The 21,612-nt window shown below is 48.6% G+C and overlaps 1 protein-coding gene across 5 annotated transcripts; it reads left to right on the top strand.

Annotated features, from left to right (window-relative positions):
- Nucleotides 1-6,708: 6,708 nt before the first annotated feature.
- SERPINA9 (serpin family A member 9) lies at nt 6,709-21,320 on the top strand. 5 transcript variants are annotated; one of them, XM_032341722.1, is made up of 5 exons: nt 6,709-6,788; nt 11,497-12,144; nt 17,337-17,610; nt 19,536-19,683; nt 21,053-21,320. In XM_032341722.1, the coding sequence occupies exons 1-5, from the start codon at nt 6,737-6,739 to the stop codon at nt 21,254-21,256; spliced, it is 1,326 nt and encodes a 441-aa protein (XP_032197613.1). In that variant the 5' UTR covers nt 6,709-6,736; the 3' UTR covers nt 21,257-21,320. The 5 variants fall into 5 exon arrangements, with proteins under 5 accessions (XP_032197613.1, XP_032197612.1, XP_032197616.1 ...); XM_032341721.1 differs by lacking the exon at nt 6,709-6,788 and adding an exon at nt 6,852-7,194; XM_032341724.1 differs by lacking the exon at nt 6,709-6,788 and adding an exon at nt 8,039-8,182.
- Nucleotides 21,321-21,612: the final 292 nt, after the last annotated feature.

Raw genomic sequence — 21,612 nt, 5'->3', positions numbered from 1 at the left:
TCTCGAAGACGACCAGCTCTTTTCTAAAAAATAGTGATCCGGGCACTTGCCTGTGCTGTCCGCCCGACTGGGGATGCCCTCATCCTGCCTGATGAGCTCCTGCTCATCCTTTAATACCCCATCAACTATGACATCTTTGTAAGATCTCCCCTACCTTTCCGGCATCTTCCAAGCAGCCCTTTAATAAAGTACTCACCTCCATGGCTCCTGGGTCCGAATTTCCCTCCCACCCCTACGTCGGCTGCGATCGATTCTGCGTTAAACAATCATTTATGGGGCAGCAATCGTGCACTGGCTGCTGTTTCAAACAGACCTTGCTTCTGCCTTCATGACATTAAAATCTTTAATATCTAGTGGGAGAAACAGCTCTGAGTCACGTCGGCACTCACAGCTGTTTCTCCCACTAGATATTAAAGATTTTAATGTCTATGAAGGCAGAAGCGAGGTCTGTTTGGATCAATCTGGCATTTCTGTTCACAAGCTCCAGGGAGCATGATGAGAGATAGCCCTGGGGGCCTTTGAGGGTACGGAATGGGGGTCTGACCCATGCTGGGGGCTTCAATAAGGCTGAGAGAGCTCTGACTGCTGGGAGCTTATATGCTCTTGAACTGGCACTACGAATTAAACCTGCACGCCGGTATGTTTGTCCCAGCATATCTCACAATCTAAAAAATGCTGGCTGGTCTTTCACAAGCTCTAGTGCTTGACTGATCTTCCCTTTAACTGACTTTATTCTAAAAATGACCACTGCACAATTTTAAATATTTTGTATGTGATTTCCTACCTTTACAGCCATATATTCATTCTGCATTTCAGAAATAAATTCTAGCCTAGGAGAGGAAAAAAAACAAAAGAGGGGAAGAACTTGGAGTAGTAGCAGAGAGAGACTCCAACATGTGCAAAGGTCCTGGGGTGGGAAATTGGCAGGGACGAGAAACTAAAATGAGATCAATGTGAACAGCAGAACAAAAAAGTTCAGGAGGAGGTGGGCAAGGAGGTTGGAGAGTTGGGCTGGGGTGTCGGGGGCCACTGGGAGAGTGCTGGCCTTGAACCAAAGAACTATGGTGAGCTGCCACTGGTATTTCATTGGAGGATGACTCAGACACACTTGTGCATGGTAAGTGTCCCTCTTGCTGCAGACAGGGGGTCCCCCAGCCCCACTTCCCAGGCCGGGCTGCAGAGAGCATGCTCAGTGTGTGTTTGCTGAAAAGAAAAACTACCACAGAGGTCACCCTGGCTCCAGACATGGCCAGCCCCCTCCCGGCTTCTGCCAAGCACAGGCTCTGCATCGCCACCTCCCTGTACCTGCTCACATCACGTCCACCCTACCCTGCCCAGCTGCTTTCCCCGCTCCCCATTCTCTGCCGTGCTCGCCGGCTTCTTTCGGAGTGGTAGTCCCGCTTCCAGAAAGATTGATTCCTACCTCTTCTAAGAAGCCTTCACAGGCCCCCTGTTGTGGACTGACTGACCTCACCAAAGAGTAAATGAGTACGTGGATTTTGCCTTTGAAATAAGCAACCCTTCCTATCGACCTCCCACAGGACTCGCACTGCATAGGTTTTCCCACCTGCCGGTTGGTGGGACCATTCCCCTCTACTGATGAGAAAACTGAGGCTCAGGAAAGACCACATAATTTGCCCAAGTTCCCACGGCTGGAGAGCCGCAGATCTGAGACTAAATGCAAGTGCTCTGAGCATTTTAGCTTTCGTTTGTCCATCCACCCATCTAGCAAATACTGGCTGAGTGTCCACTCTGGGTCTCTGTGGGGTTGAAATCCACAAAGCTCCTTGCTCTTTGCAGAAGTTCCCAGCCAGTAGACAGAGGCATCCAATACAGCACAGCGTTAACAAATGCAAAAGGACATTAAGCAATGCAGGTAAGGGTGGATGGAGGTGTTGGTGGCAGTCAGACTGGCCTCACTGAGAAGGTGACACTCACTGCTGAGACAGTAGATTTTGTGATTCTGCTCTCCACCACCTCTGTTGTGTGATCAGCTTCTGGAGCCTTCTGGCCCCGGAGATGCACACCACGAGTGTACTTAATGATAGGAGGATTAGCCGCAGCCAGCGTCAGAACCCCAGGGCAGAACCCCTTGGATATGATCCAGCTTGACCTTCCACATAATGCAGGAAGCCTTGGTGCAGCTCCCGAGCAGGGGCTTTCCAAACGCATGCGGGATGTCAGGAAGCTTGTTTCCCATCCGCCCAGACTAAGTCATTCATGTGAGCACACTCTGGAGGCGACAAGCTGGTGCGCTGATGAGGATAATGACAGGAAGCCCTAGTTCCTGACCCTGCTTTGCCCAGATGCTGACTATGTGATTTGGGCAAACACCTTCTTCCAGGGCCTTCGCTGCCCACCTGTGCGGTGATGGGATTGCCCTGGTTGATCTCCAAAAGCCCTTGATCTTAGACCACACTTTGATGTTTGTCTTGAAAATGATAGTATCTGCTGCAAAGTTTCATCTACCTGTTCCTTTTCCATGCATTCATTTGGCCAACAAAGACTTATTAAGCATCTCCTGTGCACCCGGCAGGGGGCCAGGTGAGAGTTTAGGGACCCATGGCCAGCTTCCTCCCGTTCAGGCCCAGGTGGGTCAGGGCAGTGCTCAGGCATGACAGTAGGAGTGTGAGGCCAGGGCTCCCTTCTCGGTGGGAAACACGCACTCTATGTCTGCAATTCCCCAAATTTCTTTCATTCCCAAACCACTGTTGATATTGTGGCTTTTGTGTCCTTAGGCACTCAAGAGGGATCTTTAAATCAATTTCTATTGAAACAAATTTGTTCAAACAGAAAAGTTAATATCACAACCATCAATAAAAAACCAGAAAACAGGCCACGGGTAGGAAATAACTAAAAATACACACAACTCAAACGACCTGGTGATTCAGCTCCACCCAGACCTGAGCCTGAAGCCTGTTCCGTTTGGTTAAAGAGGGAAGAAGGCAGGCCAGACAGTGGCCACCAAGACCTTTGTTGGCTCAAGGTTCATACTCAGGATGCCATGTGGTCTGGGGTGGTCATCTTTCATTCCAGGGACTTTGTTGGGGGCCTCAAGTGGTGGGAGGCTGGCAGGAGGCCCTGGAGTCCAGACAGGCTCAAGTTCAAATCTGAGCTCCGCCATGTGTTGGGTTTGCGATGTGAGGCAAGCCTCTTCGTTGTGCCTAATCCTGAGTTGTCCTCTCTGTGAATCGGGGACCATCCTGTTCATCTCATCGACTACTCACAGGGGATTACATGACATGATGCGTGTGAACCTGCAGAGCACTTGCTGGGCACCAGAGCACATCAGTGATGCCCGGTGTAAAGGCATCCAGAGCGGGGAGGAAGGCACCTGAGGGGGCTTCTCTGAAAACTGCGTGCCCTCCCAGCACAGGTAACCTTTGGTCTGTGGTTTCTCTCGGTGCGACGTGAACAAAGGAATCTCAGATTCCAAGACTGGGCTGGGAAAGGGTCCCTCCGGGATGAAGATCCATTCTGGAGCAGGAAGCCCACGTCCCATAATGTTGAAATAGTGACCTCTTTGCCAAAACCAACAGAAAACAAAGGATCACCCGGACAAAATTCCTCAGGGCCGGAGGGTCTGTCTGGATCTACCCGCTTCCCCATCTCCACCCTCAGCTTGGCTCAGATCCTAGAAGTCACGTGGCCCCTGTGGGCAGGCTAAGGAATGAGCAGTGTTGCAGCAAAACAATGCAGGGTGCCCTCCCCCCCTCCCCGAGACAGGTGCTCACATCCACACTGGGCATTGTGGGGTCTCTCTCGGGGAGCTTCTGGACAACAGCTTCTGGTTAAGACGATGTGGCAAGTCCAGCCGGGATGTATCCAATGTGCTCCACAATTAGAGCAAGAATAGGTGAAATTGAAAAAATGTATATTAAATATATTAATTAAACATTAAATATTTTATATAATACATATATTATATATCAATTACATTATTGTTTATTAATCAGTCATAATAATATAGTGTATTAACCATATAATTATCTTATAGCATATTTATTAATATTAATTAATTATATATAATATGTAATTATGTATTATATATTATAATAAATGTTATATATTGATTATATTAGCTAGCATATAATATTGGTTAATTATATTAATATATTTAACTAATATCAATAACATATTCTATATTAATTAACACATTAATTAATATATTATATCAACCGTATATCATATTAATATATAATTATGTTGATTATATATTAATATATTAATACATAATAATATTTACATATATTAAAAGAGAAAAGTATAAAGATGTAGCCAGATTTAAAGAGCGGCGTGAAGATCTGTATAAACCAGAAATGGGGCAGAAGCATAGAGATGCGTTAGGCAGGCAGAACTTGTAGCCAGGAAGAGAAGAGTCCCGAGGAGCCCAGGCACGGCGGGAGAAGGTCTGTGGAGGAGGATGGAGACTTGGGCTTGAAAGACTTCCATCTTGATGGGACCTTGGATGCACCCAGAGGACCCACTTCTGGTCGCTGCGGTGGCAGGGTCCGTCTTCGGAATTGGAAAGAAACAGGTCTTTGCTTTCGCCATGGCCTGAGGCACTCGGAGCTGGGGAATCATCTCGGGGAGCTGCTCTCTGGGGCCCCGGGCAGAAGTTGTGCAAAGAAGAAACCCCCAGCTTCCCTCGTTGTTAAGTCGGCTCGCCGTTCTCCGGAAAGTCTGACTCAGTGGCTCTAGGTGGGGCCTGGGAATGTGCATTTTAATGAGAACACAGGTTCTCCTGATAATTAGCCACGCTTGGGAAACTCCGCACTTCAGGAGGCCAACCTGTTTCACCGACTGGAGGCCTTTTGACAAAAATGCCCGGGTGTGGGCCAGTCGAGCTGAGCTGGGCCCTTGGGGCTCCCTGCCTGCCTCCCACTGCCTTCCCACCTCCTCCCCCATCTTCGTCTTCCCTTTATTGTTCCTCGGTCCCCATCTCTCACGGAGGAGAGTCCCTGCCCCGGAGGAAACCACACAAGGTGCAGCCTGGGCACTGGGGGAGACGGACACGTGACGAGGTAGATCCTTGTGGTTTGCTCCAGGTGTTTGCGAAGGGAGGGCCCGACCTTCCGTGGGATCTGGAAGACTCTGCGGCGTGGGAGGCCCGGAGCTGGAGTGGGCAGGGTGGAAAGCAGCTGCTGGTCAGGAGGGGAGGGAGGGAGAGCCGTCTACACAGACTGAGAATTAAGGTCTCAGGGTACAGCCCGGGGGGAAGAAATGTCAGGGCTGAATCACTTTATTGTATCGTAGTTTACACAGAGTAAGTATTTCTGGCCATTACTTCTTCCCGACTTTGTCTCTCCCACCGTTCCGTGCCCAGGACTCCAGCTACCCGTCTGTGAGACCATCGGCTTTCCGTTCGCGGATCCCGGGGCTTCTGTCATTTCTCCCGTCTGTTCGCTTACGTTGGGCACAGCTGTCCTGTTGCTGTCTTTTTAAGCTTCCCGATCTTTCCTTCTACCACGTAAATTTACCCTTACAGTTGTTCTGGTCTGGATTCTACTGTGGTGACACTGAATTCTACTGTGGTGACACCTAGCATATTCACAGAACTTTTTTTTAATCCTGTCAAGGATTTTATCCCCTCTTCCTGATAAAGTGTCCTATTTCAGATACAATGTTGTTAACGTGTCTAGGACAGTGTAGCCTTAATGTCAAGATGTGCCTCTTATGGGTCTCTCCTGAATACCTTAGATGTTCCTGGAGTTCCCCTAGCTCAGCCGGGTCAGAGCCTCCCTCCCTCCCAGCTACGTGAACTCTGGGCGTTCCGCCTACATCTTTATGGCAGTTCGGGGTTTTCCTGTTGCATCAGGACCATCCTTGTGGAATGCCTCATTATGCATGCAGAGCTGAGCACTTAGCTTTTGCACCAAAGCGAACCCTCACTTTCCTGCCTGAGCTTTCCCAAACTCTGATCCCTGTCCCCTGGGCTCAGCCAGCACACCAGCCTTGGCTTGGGTTTCCCAGCCCGGAGCCAGAAAGTGTCTTTGGACTGAACAGCAGGACAATCACAGGGCTCCCCTGATCTGTCTGCCTTCTCTGCCTACCATTCAATGCCTGAATTATTTCACATAATTTTTTTTCAGAGTCTCAATTGTTTCATGTATTTTGTCCAGTTTTCTGTTTACAACTGTCCATAAGTCCAACGGCCAAAAGTGTAAGTCAACTCACGTGTTATGTGTATACACACGCCTGTGTAACTAGCGCCAGAATGAAGACCCAGAAAGGTCTTTCTTGCTCATTTCCCGCCAGTATCACCCCTCAGAGGTAAATTGCCCATTTAATTGATTTCAATTCACTCCTTCATCAAACACTTCAAGGGAGCCCTTTGTACTGGCCAAACAGAGGTGCATGGGGAGAACAGAGAAGCGAGTTCCCTGATTCATTTCATTTTCCGTCAAGCAAATAACTGTGAAATTATGACCTTGATAAGTATTTTGCTAAGAGGTTAATGGTACTATAAAAACATTTAAAGGGGGGATTTTTCCTGACCTGAGCACTCAAAGAGAGCTTCTTTAAGGGCGTGACATGGCAGAGGACCTAAGCAGTGGAAAGGAATTAATTCGGGGGGAAAGTCTGGTGGGGGAGGGGAGTGGGGCACAACAAAGGTCACCCAGGAGCCTCGTAAAAATGGGCAAAATAGCTGCACACAGCAGTCCAGAGCATGGCTTTGAGGTCTGTAACGAAGTTAGAAGGGCTGGCGGAGCCCCACCAGTGCTGGTTGGATGAGATGCCGGTACCCTCTCTGGGAAATGGGAGGCTACTGGAAGAGTTGAAAATAGGTAAGTGATGTGTTGGTGTGGGGAATGAGGAAGAAGGAGGTACAAGAGTGAGTCCTGGGCTCAAATACCTAAATGAGGGCTGTGCCGCGGAGGGAGATATTGAAAGAAGGTCTCCGCCATGACTTTGATGGGAAGACGGTGCTTGGGCAAGAGTCTGAGATCAGTCTGGATGTTACTGAGCTTCAGCTCATTTGTGACATTGGGAGGAAATATCAAGGACATGGTTAGACATATGGAGTTCAGAGGAAAGGCCTGGCCTGGGAATTAGAAATAATAAGTGATGGGTATCTTGATAATGAAGCCCAGGGCATGATAAGACCTGCTGGAGGCGGAGGAGAGCACCAAGGAGAGGGCGCCAGGCTGGACGGGACGCGCCAAGACCGGGCACAGGAGAGGACGCACAGAGGTACTAAGGGGGAGGGAGGGAGGGAGACGGGGTCGGGGGGAGAGGAGAAAGGCAGGAGATCATAGCGTCACAGAGCCACAGGGAGGGACTGGAGAAGCCCAGTGTGGCGTCCAGGGTCAGCTGCTTCTGGGGAGGCAGCGAAGATGAACCTGGCCACAGTCACAGGCTGCCCCTCCTCTGTGGACCTGAAAGCCAGACTGGAGTGGGCCAGGGGTAAGCAGAAGTGACACCCTGAGGACCGTGAATACACAGCTGGTAAAGATGTGAGCCCGGAGGCAGAGGATGGAGACAGGGGGCCACGGGGGTTTCCATGGTGTTGTTGGGAGTGATTTGTTTATCCTAGCGGGCAAGCCTTGGCCATGTTTAAAAGCCAATGGCAAAGATGAAGCTGGTGGGTGCCTGGGTGGCTCAGTGGGTTAAGCCTCTGCCTTCGGCTCAGGTCATGATCTCAGGGTCCTGGGATCGAGTCCCGCATCAGGCTCTCTGCTCGGCAGGGAGCCTGCTTCTCTCTCTCTCTCATTCTCTCTCTCTCTCTCTCTGCCTATTTGTGATCTCTGTCAAATAAATAAATAAAAATCTTTAAAAAAAATACAAAAGATGAAGCTGAAAATCTTTCGTCTTTCATCAAAAGATGAAAACAGAAGCGACAGATGTGAGAGTCCTGGGTGGGCATAAGAGATGCTCTCCTCAGTTCTGGGAGGAGTGCTGGGGAGAGGGGGATACGTTCCTTCTCCGATGGTCTTTCGTGGGAGGTGGGAGGCGAGGCCGTCTGAGGTGTGTGTGCACGCACAGATGACCTGGTGGCAGGCTGAGGAGTCCGACTTCGGGAAATGGAAGACTGAGCTGTTCCCTGCAGTGAATGGGAGAGTGAGGTCGTCGGTGCTCTGCTGCCGGGCACATCAAGACCGGTGACTGGGAAGTCACCGCAGACCAGACTGCCTTGCTGAGCCACCTTCCCTCCAGCACTTGGCAGAGAAGGAGCAGACAGGTGGGTTACTCTAGGTTTGGGGCTTTGCCAGAAGTGTGCGTCACCAGGCGCGTAGGGTTTTTGAATGGAATGAAGCCCTTTGGTGCTCACGCTAGACAAGGATGCAAATGAAGACAGGGCAGGGTGGGTGGGAGGAGGGCCACGCAACCTTTCCAGGAACCCGAAACAGCTGCGTGCCTGAGGATGAAGCCGGGAAGGTAAGTCAGAGCCCAGCCGAGAAGGACCTCGAAGGACAGGTGCTTGGCCGTTCCTCCGGAGGTCAGTCAGGAGCCACTGAGGAAGCTGAGTAGGTGAGTGACAGTGAGCTTTGCATCTAGAAAGTTCCCCCTGTCTGTGGCACGTGAGTGTCCCAGCCAGGAGCCCAGTGTAGAACAGAGCAGGGGAGGCAGGATGAAAGGTGGGGGGGAGGCAGCGGCACCCCCGGTCCAGAGGGGCCCAGACAGGGGCAGGTGCAGAGAGGACAGAGTGTCCCTCTTATCAAGAAGGGCAAAGCCCACTGGCAGGACTCACCCCCTACCCCCAGCGCAGTCTTGTCACAGCACAGAGGCCGTGGGGGGCCTCCGTGGGAGAGAGAGAGGGCGGCCACGAGAGGAGAGGAGTTGGGCGTGGGAAAATGACAAGTGCAGAAGGAGGTTGGATTTTAAGAGCCGAGCGAGAAAGCTTTCATCAGAGCTTTTCCTGAAGAGCACAAGCATCTGCCCCTTGAGCTCCATGGCCGTAGAGCCCTCCGAGACCACATCCCCAAGGCCCAGAGAGAAGCTGCAGCTCGCCTAAGGTCACATGAAGGCCACGGCAGCGAGGCGCCAGGATACTCACTAACGTACTGAGGGGCTACTGGTCCAGGCTGGTCTCCTTGCTCAGCCCAGGACGTGGGGCATGGAGTCGGATGTCCTCTGGCAAGGCCATGTCTGCTGATGGGGTGTGGCTCCTCTGGGAGGCACAGCTGGTGTTAGCAGGTGCCCCGACAGCCCCACTCCTACCCCCACCGGCCCCGAGAGGGATACAGGCCCCCGCCTCTCCATGGTATCTCATCGCGGGGCCCGGCGGCGGCTCCCTTCCCCTCCAGAACGGCTGGTGTTCTCTTCCCCAACTCCACCCTTCCCGCAGTCAGGAATACCGCGGGACAAGCCTGTCCCTTCCCTCTGCTTCCAAGCGAGGAACGCAAGATCACAACAGCCATGAGGGAAAAGAAGCAGCTTTGACTTCATGCCATCTGCGGGCCTGGCACCGTGCTGGGTGTCACACAAACTGTGTCCCTTCTTCATCGGGGCCACCCCTTTCACAGATGGAGCGGGGTGTGGGGGCCGGGGAGGACACAACGCAGAGGTGGTCACACGAGGCTGCCATTCTTTACCAGGATCCTGGCTGTGTAGGAGAGCAGGGGTCTTGCTGAGGCTCTGATTCCTAACTGCCCGTTGAGCTCAGGCCTCATGCTAATGACAGTCCCACCGAGAAAAATTTAAAGGTCTGATTGGCTTTACTGAGCAATCCATGACTTGGGCAGCAAACAGAGGGCACTCCAAGGAGGTGCACGAAGTGGCGAGTTTTCACAGAAGGAGTGTTGGGCAAGGCCATTATTGGCCAACTAAAGAGACTTTTCCAGGCCAGGGGTTTTGCCCTAGAGGGAAAGGCAGGGGGTCTTCCCACGAGGATGACCTCATCTCCCTTGGGGGGACAGGCCCCATGTGGCCGACTCCCTGGCCTGATGGAAAGATTCCTGACTGACTGGTTAAGACCACATTTCTGGGGGAGGCAGAACCTGCGGCTGGATGAGGTTTTCAGCCTGGTTGGAACTCGGCGGGAGTGGCAGCAGGGTGGGCCCGTGGTTTCCTCTTTCACACGACCCACGCTAACACAGCAGGCCCCCTGCCCACCAGAGCCGTCCCACAGACCCCGTGTTCTCACACGGCGTCCCGAGCACCCGCAGCCTGTCACAGAATTCATCAAACAGGAGGAACTCGGGGTTTTCGTCCCAAGTGCCTCCTTCTTTCAGTCCCTTCCACCCTGGTTGAACACCCTTCCACACAGGCCAGGGCACAAAGCGTCTCCTGCCGCCCCTACATGGGGCCGTGTGCCCGAGGCGAGTGGAGCAGGGAAGGACTCGGGGGCTCCCAGAACAGCCCTTGGACATTCCTTTTGGACAGGAGCACGCCTCAGCATTCCCTCTGTGGGTCTTGTGGGCAGAATCAAGTCTGTACCTCCTGCCAGTGGCCCCGTCTCTGCAGCCCGCCTCACGTGCCCCTGCTTATAAGACAAAAATTGCCCGATTAGATAAACGGCCATGGGGATGACTTTGCAGTTTCGCCAAGGAATTACTCACTTGGCAAAAAAGATTCTTTGTGTAGTTCCTTCTGCTCTTCATCACATCTGGTGTGATCAAGTATTACTCGATTTACATAAATTGCGTTTCGACCAAAAGGTTGTTGGGAGCATGGCTAGGTCCTTAGGACTGTCCCTACAGGGACCAGTGACCTCATCACGCTTGATCCTCTGAATACCTAGATATGGTACAGACCATCCCCCCAGAGCCAAAAAAGAAAACCGAAGTCCAGAGAAGCTAAAACTTGCCCATCGTGAGCCTCAGAGTGAGATGTAGTCCAGCCCTGCTCCGTTCCAGAATGACCGGCATTTCCACCTGCCTCCAGCTCGCCTAGTCCAAAATGCTCCTGGTGCATCAGTCTAGCTGGACGGGGCGTGCAGGGGCCAGGCACTCACAGCTAGAGCTAGCCCACCGGCAACAAGACACCTGTCCTCAAGGCCCCTGAGGACAACGGTCCCAGGCCAGCCTGCTGAAGGACAGTGACACCGCCAGCAAATGCCTGTGGCTGGGAGTGGGCAGCCACGGCAAGGAAATGATCAGTTCAACACAAAAGGGACCAAGAATATCTCGAGGGATCTCTGAGGGATAAGAGGATGCCTTTCGGTGGCTGCTAAGATTGGGACTTTGCAGCCTGGTTCTACTGTCTTCCTTTCTGAACGGGAAGCCTACCAAACAGAAACAGCAAAGAGCGTGGGAGCTGAGATTCGGGATTTAAGACCTGACTTTGAATCCCAGACAGAACACAAACTAGTTGGGTGGCCTGAGGTCAGTGACACAACGTCTCTGAGGCCTGTTTGCTTGTTTGTAAGCTAAAGACAACGATACTACCTGCCTCCCGTTCATGAGAGCCAATGAGATTACAGAGTGAACTGCCCTGTTCACCGTCCAGCCTGTCCCCATTCTGTCTTGAAAGGGGAGGGGTGTTGCAAGGTCTCGGATTCGGCGGCCAGACGCTCCGCTCACCTTCCCTCGATGGTTCTTTCTTCTCTTGCAGACTTAGCTCGTTTCAAAATGGCATCGGCCTTTTATGGAGTTTTCCTCGTTATCAGCATCTGCGCTGTAATCCGCTGTGTGCCCCCACCCGGGACCCCGGGCAAGGGATCCCTCTGCCCGTCCTCCTCAAGGAGCACGGCTGCCTCCTGGCTGTCCTCCAGCAACACCAACTTTGCCTTCCGCCTGTACCGGAGGCTGGTTTTGAAGACTCCGGACCAGAACGTCTTCTTCTCCCCACTGAGTGTCTCCGCTTCCCTGGCCATGCTATCCCTTGGGGCCCGCTCAGCCACCAAGACCCAGATCCTCCAGAGCCTGGGGTTCAACCTCACGCACGTGCCAGAGCCCGCCATCCACCAAGCCTTCCAGCACCTGCTCCAGTTGCTCAGAGCCCCCAGCGCAGACCTGGACCTGAGGATGGGGAGTGTCCTCTTCCTCAAAAAGGAGCTGCAGCTGCAGGCAAATTTCTTGGACAACATCAAGAGGCTGTATGAGTCCAAAACCTTTTCTATGGATTTCTCAAGCACCTCCACTGCCCGGGAGAAGATCAACAGCTATGTGGAGAAGGAGACCAAAGGGAAGGTGGTGGACTTAATCCAAGGCCTTGAACCTCTGACGGTCATGGTCCTGGTGAACCACATTTTCTTTAAAGGTAAGGCTCTGAGGGCTTGATTTTTATTTTAATCTTGTTTCCCCTTCACTCTCCAGTTGAATAAGCAAGCTAAACAAACCCTAGACAGCACAGTCAGGGAGTGGGAAGTCTGGATTCGGACCAGTCTTGTAACAAGCTGGCTGCATGACTGTGGCCACATCCTAGTCCCTCTCTCTGCTTCAGTTGATTGATGACGGGGCCTCGTTCAGCCCTGACCTTGGATAGTCTGGTTATGTGTCCCGAGGGGCTGACATTGGGCTCAGTGGGCAGCCCACGGGGAAAATCTTCTGGAAATGAGCTTGTAAGGACCTCGTCTCTTGCTACCACCAGTGTCCTTGGTGCCTCCAGAAGGTTTCGAGGAGGGGTGCAGAGTTCTCTGACAACCCCGCTTCAGAGGGAAATCCACAGGCCAGAGCACTTCTAGAGGTGCGCAAGGGCAGACAGGCCTGGATGATTGCCATTGACACCCCCCTCGGCGCATCAGTCTAGAACGTTACAGTTTGCAAACACACTGCTGCAGCGGAGCGGACATGGGCTTTGAAGTCAGACAGCCCTGGGTCTGAATGCTCCATCTTCCCCTTACTTGCTTCATGATTCTGGCTGCCTTACTTTAAAGATCTCTCCTGTATTGAGAGCCTGATGTGTGCGAGCCTCTGCGCTACCGGGATGGATGATGACAGAGCCAACTCCGGCAGAATCGTCAGGGACACTGCTGTACCACCCCCCCCTTTCTCTCTCCTTCCCTACCTTTCTCCCCCTGCCATTCAACCCTCCCCCACTTATCTTTCCCTCTATCTGCCTCTTCAGCTTCCCACCCATGTATCCATCCATTGTGTAAGGAGGGAAGGGAAGGAAAAGGAATTAACATGCCGTGAGCCCCTTCTAATTTTCCTGTGCTTTATATATGCTGTTCCATTTAATTTAATCGTATTTTTTTTATTGAAATATAATCCACATACCACAAAATCTGCCAAGTTAAATTGTACAATTCAGTGGGTTTGGGTTTTGGTGCATCCACAAGGCTGTACAAGTACCTCCACTACGTAATTCCAGAACATTCTCATCACCTCCAAAAGAGACTCTCTATCCCTGAGACTCGCTTCATTTCTGCTCTTCCTTCACCAGAAACAAGCAATCTACTTTCTGTCTTCGTAGATTTATCTTTTCTGGACATTTTCTATAAATAGAATCATATAATACATGGAGGGTTTTGTGTGGACGTACTTTTCAATTCCTTCTACCAAGGAGCTTGCTTGCAGGATTGTACGGCAAGAGTGCTGGTTTGGGAAGAAACCACCAGACTGTCCTTCAAAGTGCCTCTACCATCTTGCATTCCCACCAGCAGTGGGGGAGTCCCTGTGGCTTCCCATCCTCTCCTGCATTTGGTGTTGTCAGTGTTCCAGACATGGGCCGTGTAAACGGGTGCGTTGTGGTTGTGGTTGTTTCAATTTGCATTTCCCTGATGACATAGGATATGGAGCTTCTTTTCATGTTTATCTGCCATCTGCCTATCTTCTTTGGTGATCTATTTGTTCAGGTTTTTGGCCCACTTTTTAAAATCCTGTTACTTGTTTTCTTATCTAAGTTTTAAGAGTTCTTTGAACATTTTGGATAACAGTCTTATCAGGTGCATATTTTCTCCTAGGAGGTCGTCTGGCTTTTCATTCTGTTGACATTGTCTTTCACGGAGTAGAAGTTTTAAATTTTAATGAAGTTCAGCTTATCACTGATTCCTCTCAGGGATCATGCCTTTGGTGTTCTAAAAATTGTTGCCCTACCCAAAGTCATCTAGTTTTTCTCCTATATTATCTTCTAAGTGTTTTACAGTTCTGTGTTTTACCTTCAGGTCTGTGATCCATTTTGAGTTAGTTTCAATGAAAGATAAAAAGTATGTGTCTAGATTCCTTTGTTTTTCTTTGCATATAAATGCTGTTGTCTCAACACCATTTGTGGAAAAAACTCTTTTCACTCCAATCCTTTGTGCCTTTACTCTTTTGTCAAAGATCAGTTGACTGCATTTACATGGGTCTATTTGTAAGCTCTCTGTTCCATTGATCTGCCCGTCTGTTCTTCACCAATACCAGACTGTCTTGAGCACCATAACTTTAGAGTAAATCTTGAAGCTGGTTATTGTCAGTCCTCCAACATTGTTCTTCTCCTTCAATACTGTGTTGACTACTCTGGGTCTTTTGTTTTTTTATATAAACTTTAGTATTAGTTTGTTAATATCTATAATAGAATCTGCTAAGGTTTGGATTGAGATTGCATTGAATCTATAGATCAAATTGGGAAGAACTGACGTTGTAACAATATTGAGTCTGGCTGTTCACGAACAAGGAATATCTTTCCATTCATTTAGTGCTTTGATTTCATTCATCAGAGTTTTATAATTTTCTTCAATAGATCTTATACATATTTTGCTACATGTATAAGTTGTTTTTGGATGCAAATGTAAATGGTATTGTGTTTTTAATGTCAAATTCCATTCGTTCATTGATGGCATATGGAAAAGCATCGACTTTTGCATATTAACCTTGTATCTTGCAACCTTGCTTTAATCACTTACGAGTTCCAGGAGTTCTTTTGTTTGTCAGCTCTTGGATTTTCTACATAGATGATCATATCATCTGTGAACAAAGACAGTTTTATGTCTGCCTTCCCAATCTGTATACTTTTTGTTTCTTTTTTTTATCTTATTGCATTAGCTAGAACTTCCAGTAAAATACCGAAAAGGTGTGGCAAGAGGGGACATCCTTGTATTATATCTGAACTTAGTGGAAAAGCTTTGCATTTCTCACCATTAAGTCTGACGTTAGCTATAGGCTTTTTGTAGATATTTTAAAACAAATTGAGGAGGTTCTCTTTTACTTCTAGTTTACTGAGAATTTTTACTATGAATGGGTGTTAGATTTTGTCAAATGCTTTTGCTTCATTTATTGATAATGATTACTTTTTCTTGCTTAGCTTCTTGATGATGGATTACATTAACTTATTTTCAAATGTCGAAGGCTTACAAACCTGGGATAAACCCCATTTGATTGTGGTGTTTAATTATTTTTATACATTATCAAATTTGATTGCTAATATTTTTGTGGAGCATTTTTGCTTCTATGTTCATGACAGATATGGGTCTGTAGTTTTCCTTTCTTGCTATGTCTTTGTCTGATTTGGGTATTAAAATAATGCTGGCTTCATGGAACAAGTTAGGAAGTATTTTCTCTGTTTCTATCCTCTGAAAAACATTGTAAGAATTGGTATAATTTCTTCCTTAAATGTTTGGTAGACTTCACCAGTGAATCCATCTGTTTTGGAATCCTGTTTTGGAAAGTTATTAATTATTGTCAATTTCTTTAATAGATATAGGCCTATTCATATGTCTATTTCTTCTTATGCATTAACAAATTGGAGTATCTCATCTAGGTTATCAAGTTGGTGGGCATAGAGTTGTTTGTAGTATTCCTTTCTTTTCCTTTTAATGTCCACAAGATCTATGGCATTGTTTCTTCTCTTATTTTTGATATTAGTAGATTGTATGGTCTATACTTTCTTTTTATGTCTCACATTTTTTTTTGTAAGAGCTAGATTTTTAAAATTATGTAGTGCAACAACTCTGAAAATCAGATTCTCGCCCTTTCAAGGACTGATTGTTTTTTCTTGTTGCAATAGTTGTTGTTTGTTTAGTGATTTTTCTGAAATAATTGAAGTTTATACTTTGTGATGTGTGGCCACCAAAGGGTCTTCTTGTTTAGTTAAGTGGTTAACTATGTTTGGGCAGAGATTCCATATGTGTCTAAAACAAATAAATCTCTTAGTCTTTGCTGAGAGCTTTTGTGTACATAGCGGAGTGTGCCATCAACACTCACCCAGCCAGTTTATAAATCTGACTCAGTCTTCACTTTCTGTTTATGCAAATCCTCAAAGTCAGCCATAAGTAGGAACTTAGAGCCTTCTCACATTTTTTCTCAAATATACATCCAGCTATATACATGCATGCAGCCTCATAATGCCCAGGATATAGTGGAACTATCCAAGTGTCCTAAGGACATCTTATTCTTCAGCTTCTCCTTTCAGAACTTTTGATCACTCTGTGGTTCGTCCCATCTGTTATCCTCACCAGGACAACAATGAAACTAAAACACTTGCCTGTAATTGTTTCTAACAAAAATTTCCAACCCCCTGAGAAGAAGGCTTTAGCACTGAGTGAGCAGCAGTCAACCTTGGAAATGGGGGTCTTCCAGATAACTACAGAGGTCAAGCGATAAAAATGAGTCTTTGAAAGTTATTCTGTCAATGATTTGGGGAGTATAGGGTGCTATTTTTCAAGGCTACTGCTGAGCTGGAGAGCAGAGGGTGGAACTGGCACAGGTTAAAATAACCATAAAGCTGACTGTTCTTGAGATTCAGCCATTTTTCTTGAATTAACTCTCCCCAGGTAGCCGTAAGCCTTTGGTTAATTTCCAGAGTTCCAAAAAAGCTGATTCTGAATATCTTTGCCAATTTTTATTATTGTCCTAATGGAAGGGGAAATATACAGAGGTCTTTACTCTGTCATATTTGCAGATGCCACCCTGCTCCCAACCCATCCTGTTAACCTTTTTGATTAATCTGTTGTTTTTCCCAACTTTACCTACTGCCTCCAGAAGCTGCAAAGTTTATCATCATCTGTGACTGTTTTTGACTAATTTCCTCCAAGGAATAATCTTTTTTGCCTTGGTTGAACTCCAAATCAGATCAAACACAGGCAATTTTGCAAGTGTTGCCTTCCAGGGAAGCACAAGATGGGTCAAATAACAGTTCTCTGGGAATGAGTCTTTGAATGGGTTCCAGCCCTATTTTTTCCCCTTCAGTGGCTGCCAGCCTGCTGGATTTCACCGCAAATGCAGGCTATTATTTTTCAATGCTATTATTGAAGAGCTAGTACAAGAGGAATGGAACTAGGGCAAGTTAAAACACCACAAAGCTCAATTTCTTACCAAGATTTAGCTGCTTCCATTTAATAAACTGTCCCATAATCTGCTTAAAGAGTTTGTTTAATTTCCAGAATTCTAAAGAAGTTTATTCTGACCATCGTGGCCAGTTTTTTCATGGCTTTTATGAAGGAGTTTTCAGAGATCCTTACTTCATCATTTCTGTTGTCCTCCACTTACTATCTGTACTTAGCTGTAAAGACCTCTCTTCTCCTTCCATGCCAGCCAAGTGGGAAAAGCCCTTTAACCCTGGCTCTACAAGGAAGAGCTCCCCATTCCTGGTGGGCAAGAAGACCACTGTGAAGGTCCCAATGATGCACCAGGTGGAAGAGTTTGCCTTTGGAGTGGACCCAAAAGTGGACTGCTCCGTGCTGCGGATGGACTACGGTAGACACACCACAGCCTTCTTTGTCCTCCCTGGCCAGGGCAAGATGAGGCAGCTGGAACAGGCCTTGTCAGCCAGGACACTGAGGAATTGGGGTCACTTACTCCAGAAAAGGTGGGAATCTGTGTCAGTCTCCTGGGGCCTGAGGCAAGTGGTGGGGTACCTCCAAGGACAGGGGATAGACCATGATAGCAGCCGTTGAATGCCAGCTGAGCCCCAGCTGCCTGTTGGAAAGGGAACTTGGGGCTGTGGTCTCACTTGAACTTCACAATCACCTGACAGACGAAGAATGCTATCATCCCCATCCATAGACAAGGAAGTAGAGGCTCTAGGAGGGGAGATGAATTGCCCAAGGCCATGTAGCTAATATGACCCCACAACACTATTATGCCCTTGTAGTGATTCCATCCCAGGAGAACTCACTCTACCAGCCAATATGATATTAAATTCCATGGAATGATTCCATAAAAACAAACCAGCAAAAAAAAAAAAAAAAAAAGGCACTAATGGTCACCTAGAAAATGAGGGTAATACTGCTACTCAACCCAGAAGTTGTTGAAAAGATAAAACAAGTTACTATTTAAAAAGTGCTTAGAACAGTGCCAGAAAGATCATATGTGATCGATAATGTTAGCTAATAGTAAGATTTTTATTAGTTCTGTATCTATTATGGAGACCATCAAAAGACTATTAACCATAAGATAAAAAGGAAAGTCAAAGTCTTATGTACAGTCTCTTAGCGATATTTTCTTGGCCTCATTGGCACCATTCCCGGGTGCCCAAGATCCAGGGGGAGACAAGACAGGACAGGGTTAACCGTAACTCAAGAAGACTAAGTTCAGTGCCCCAGGGGAAGCCCAGGCAGTGTGCTGAGGAGCTTCTGAGCAAAAAGAGATAGTTTTAGCTGGGATCCATGGCGGGCTTCAAGGAGATGGTGACGTGAGTCAGGAGCATAGGTAGGACATGAAGGTACAGATAGGATTGGGAAGGGCACTCCCAGTAAAGGAAACAGTGCTGGCAAAGAGGCATAGCTGGGAACCAAGGAACACTATAGGATGCTTCAGAGATTTGTGCTCTGACTGCCATCACAGCTGGACAGAGGAGGCAGCATGGAGGCAGGGGCAGGGGGCAGTGTGTGAAGAGCAACAGATGGACCAGGGAGGAGATGGCCGGGCCAGCACAGAGGACCGTAACCAGGAAGAGAGAGCTGTCCATTGTGCTAGATGCCCATCAATGAAGATGTAAGTGTCCACCCAGCACTTCTGTGCTTTCATTTCTGTGACTTACCAAGTACATGACCTTGGGAAAAGCAATAAAATAATCTTAACATCTTTAAAATGGAAACGAAGCTCATGAAAGTGCCTGGGACAGTGCCTGACACACAGTAAATGCTCAGAAAATGTGGGCTTTTCATTCTTGGTTCAGGGAGACCATTGCAGAGGAAGGAAAAAAATTATGCTGCACTCCAGGGCTGTGCTGTCCAATTACTAGCCCCATGCAGTTATTTAAATTTAAATGAATAAAAATTGGTAAAACTACGGGTTTTTCTTCATCATTGGCACTAGCCACATTTAAAGGGCTTGATAACCCCGTGTGGCCAGTTGCCGACATCCTGGTCAGCACAGACAGAATCTTTCCAACCTTGCAGAAAGTTCTACTGGACTCTGCTGCTCTCAGTGTTTGGCAAGGTTTGTCTCAGGAAGGGCTAAGGGAGATGGTGGACACAATGTCCGTCACTGCCTGGTGCCCCCCACTGGTCATTGCCACAGGAACCCTTGCTGGGCCCCTGTCTATGATCTGTCTTTTACCTTATTACTCTCCCCACACTCTTCTTACTTCTCTATGAAGCCAGACCTGCTCATCCAGGGGGCTTGCCTCCAGAGCAACCTGGGTTGGATGTCTGGGATGTGTTGACTACTTTAAACAGCAACCAGCAAAAGCTAGAAGAAAGAACAAAGTCTCCCAAAATGCCTCTGAGAAGCAGAGCTAGAGACCAAAGAGCTTGTGACCTCACATTGTCCTTTTCCCCATCTCTACAGGTGGATAGAGGTGTTCATTCCAAAATTCTCCATTTCTGCCTCCTATGACCTAGAAACCATTCTCCCAAAGATGGGCATCCGGGATGCCTTTGATAAAAATGCTGATTTTTCCGGAATTACAAAGAGAGACTTCCTGCAGCTTTCCAAAGTAAGTTAACCCATGAGAACATTTGCCTGAGCTGGAAGGGACTATGGTGACTGGCTAATTGAGCCCTCACATCTCATTGATAAGGAAACATAGACCCTGAGAGGCAAAGTGACCTCTCTAGGGCAGAAGTAGGGCTGAATTTCAAGGTTTCCACGCCTGTGGCTTTATGGCCATCATCCTTCTGATACACAGGCAACTTTCATCCCTCTTCCAATTAACTTCCCTAAGATCCAGCTACCGTTCCTTGAAAATTAGGCCTGTCCTAGGAAGGCAATACTTCTATCTCGAGACCTGCTACAGATGAGCAAATGCCTACCTGGCATTCGGCCTTACCTCCCTGAATCCTGGGACCTCATACGAAGTCACATCAGCTGCCCCGGGGCCATTTCTACCCTGTAGAAGTGCTGTATTTGGCTTGCAATGTTAAAAAGAAAAAGACAGAGCCTATTTCTACCATGTAGTCTACTGTACCTCAAAGGAGAGATTTCTGATTGTCTTGAAAGAAATCACTGAGTCCGATTCCCACATTGCAACAGTGAACCCAAACCTCTATGTAGAATCCATCAGCCAGACCTGAGCCGTGAGCACCCCTCTTAGGGGGAGGGAACTCTCCAGGGGCCCTCTGTGCCTGTCCCCCCTGCTCTTCCAAAACGTCTTGTTCTTGTCTGCATAGGAGTTTCTGATCCCTGACCGAAAAATGTATCTTGATGATAGACTATAATGGTCAGAACTGGTCCTGGGTCACTGAAGGGGGCTTTGTCATTGGTGTCCAGGGAAAGAATACAAAGGTCCCAATGGCATATGTTGAGTGTAATGGTCATTTTCCCATCATGTACTTATGTGCACATACGAACAGCAGCAGCTGTAATTGCCTGAAGTTCTCAGGTCCCCTGAGGCTTGGGAGGGCATGAGCCCCTGGTGAAGTCTCTTCCCTAGAAGACCCAGAAGGGGCCTACTATGTAATGACACCACCCTGCATCTCCTGGGCAACCTTGTAGCAATACAGTGGCACCCGTACTTTGCCTGATCTCCTTTAATTCACCCATGACCTTGTGGGAAATACACCGGGACGATGACCCTTTCAGAGATTTGGAAAATGACGTCAGCAGCCCCTAAGTAACCTCCACGCCAATAAAGTGGCAGAACTGGGACGCAACCCTAAGTTTTCTGGTGTGCACTTGCAACCACTGGACTCGTAAAGATCCAGTTCACCATCTCAGCGGCAGGTGCACACCCCATGCCCGGCATCGAGAGCAGTGAGCTGAAGGTCTCTGGAGGACGCATCACCATCCCCAAGGCAGAACCCTGAGGCTCAGTGAAGTAGCTCTGCCTCTGTGGGGGCCGCTGACATCTGTTTTTCCCTTGGCAGGCCGCCCACAAGGCTGTGCTGGACGTCAGCGAGGAGGGCACAGAAGCCGCCGCGGCCACGGCCACCAAGCTCATAGTCCGCTCGAAGGACGGCCCCTCTCACACCGTCGTCCGCTTCAATCGGCCCTTCCTGCTGCTGCTGATCAACAGAGCCACAGAGGCCATTCTCTTCCTTGGGAAAGTTGAAAATCCCACGAAATTCTAGGTGGAAACCTCCTGCTGACGGAGTCCACATTGAAAACTCCCAGGAAATAAACCGTGTTGTGATGATCTCAGTATGACTTGAAGATGTGTCTCCTTCTGCTCTGAGGGTCTGCCTGACCCCAGCAGAGCTGCATCTGCTCCTGGGACGCCCCTCTGAGGGCTCACTCAGTGAAAGTCAGCAGAGATATGGGTCCCAACCCCCAGTCACAAAGCCCGTGCGTCCGCCCGTCGCTTCTCTTCTCTACAAATGCTCCCGAGTAACTAGCCTCATGGACGTTTCTGGTGGGCATATTCCTGTTCCTCGAAGCCCCCAGGAACGGTAATTTGCAGGGCAGTCACAGCATGGCAGAGTTATAG

Source organism: Mustela erminea, chromosome 5 (assembly GCF_009829155.1).
Source record: "Mustela erminea isolate mMusErm1 chromosome 5, mMusErm1.Pri, whole genome shotgun sequence".
Taxonomy (NCBI): Eukaryota; Metazoa; Chordata; class Mammalia; order Carnivora; family Mustelidae; genus Mustela; species Mustela erminea.
Note: the sequence above shows the minus strand (reverse complement) of the source record. Positions and strands in the feature narration are given on the sequence as shown.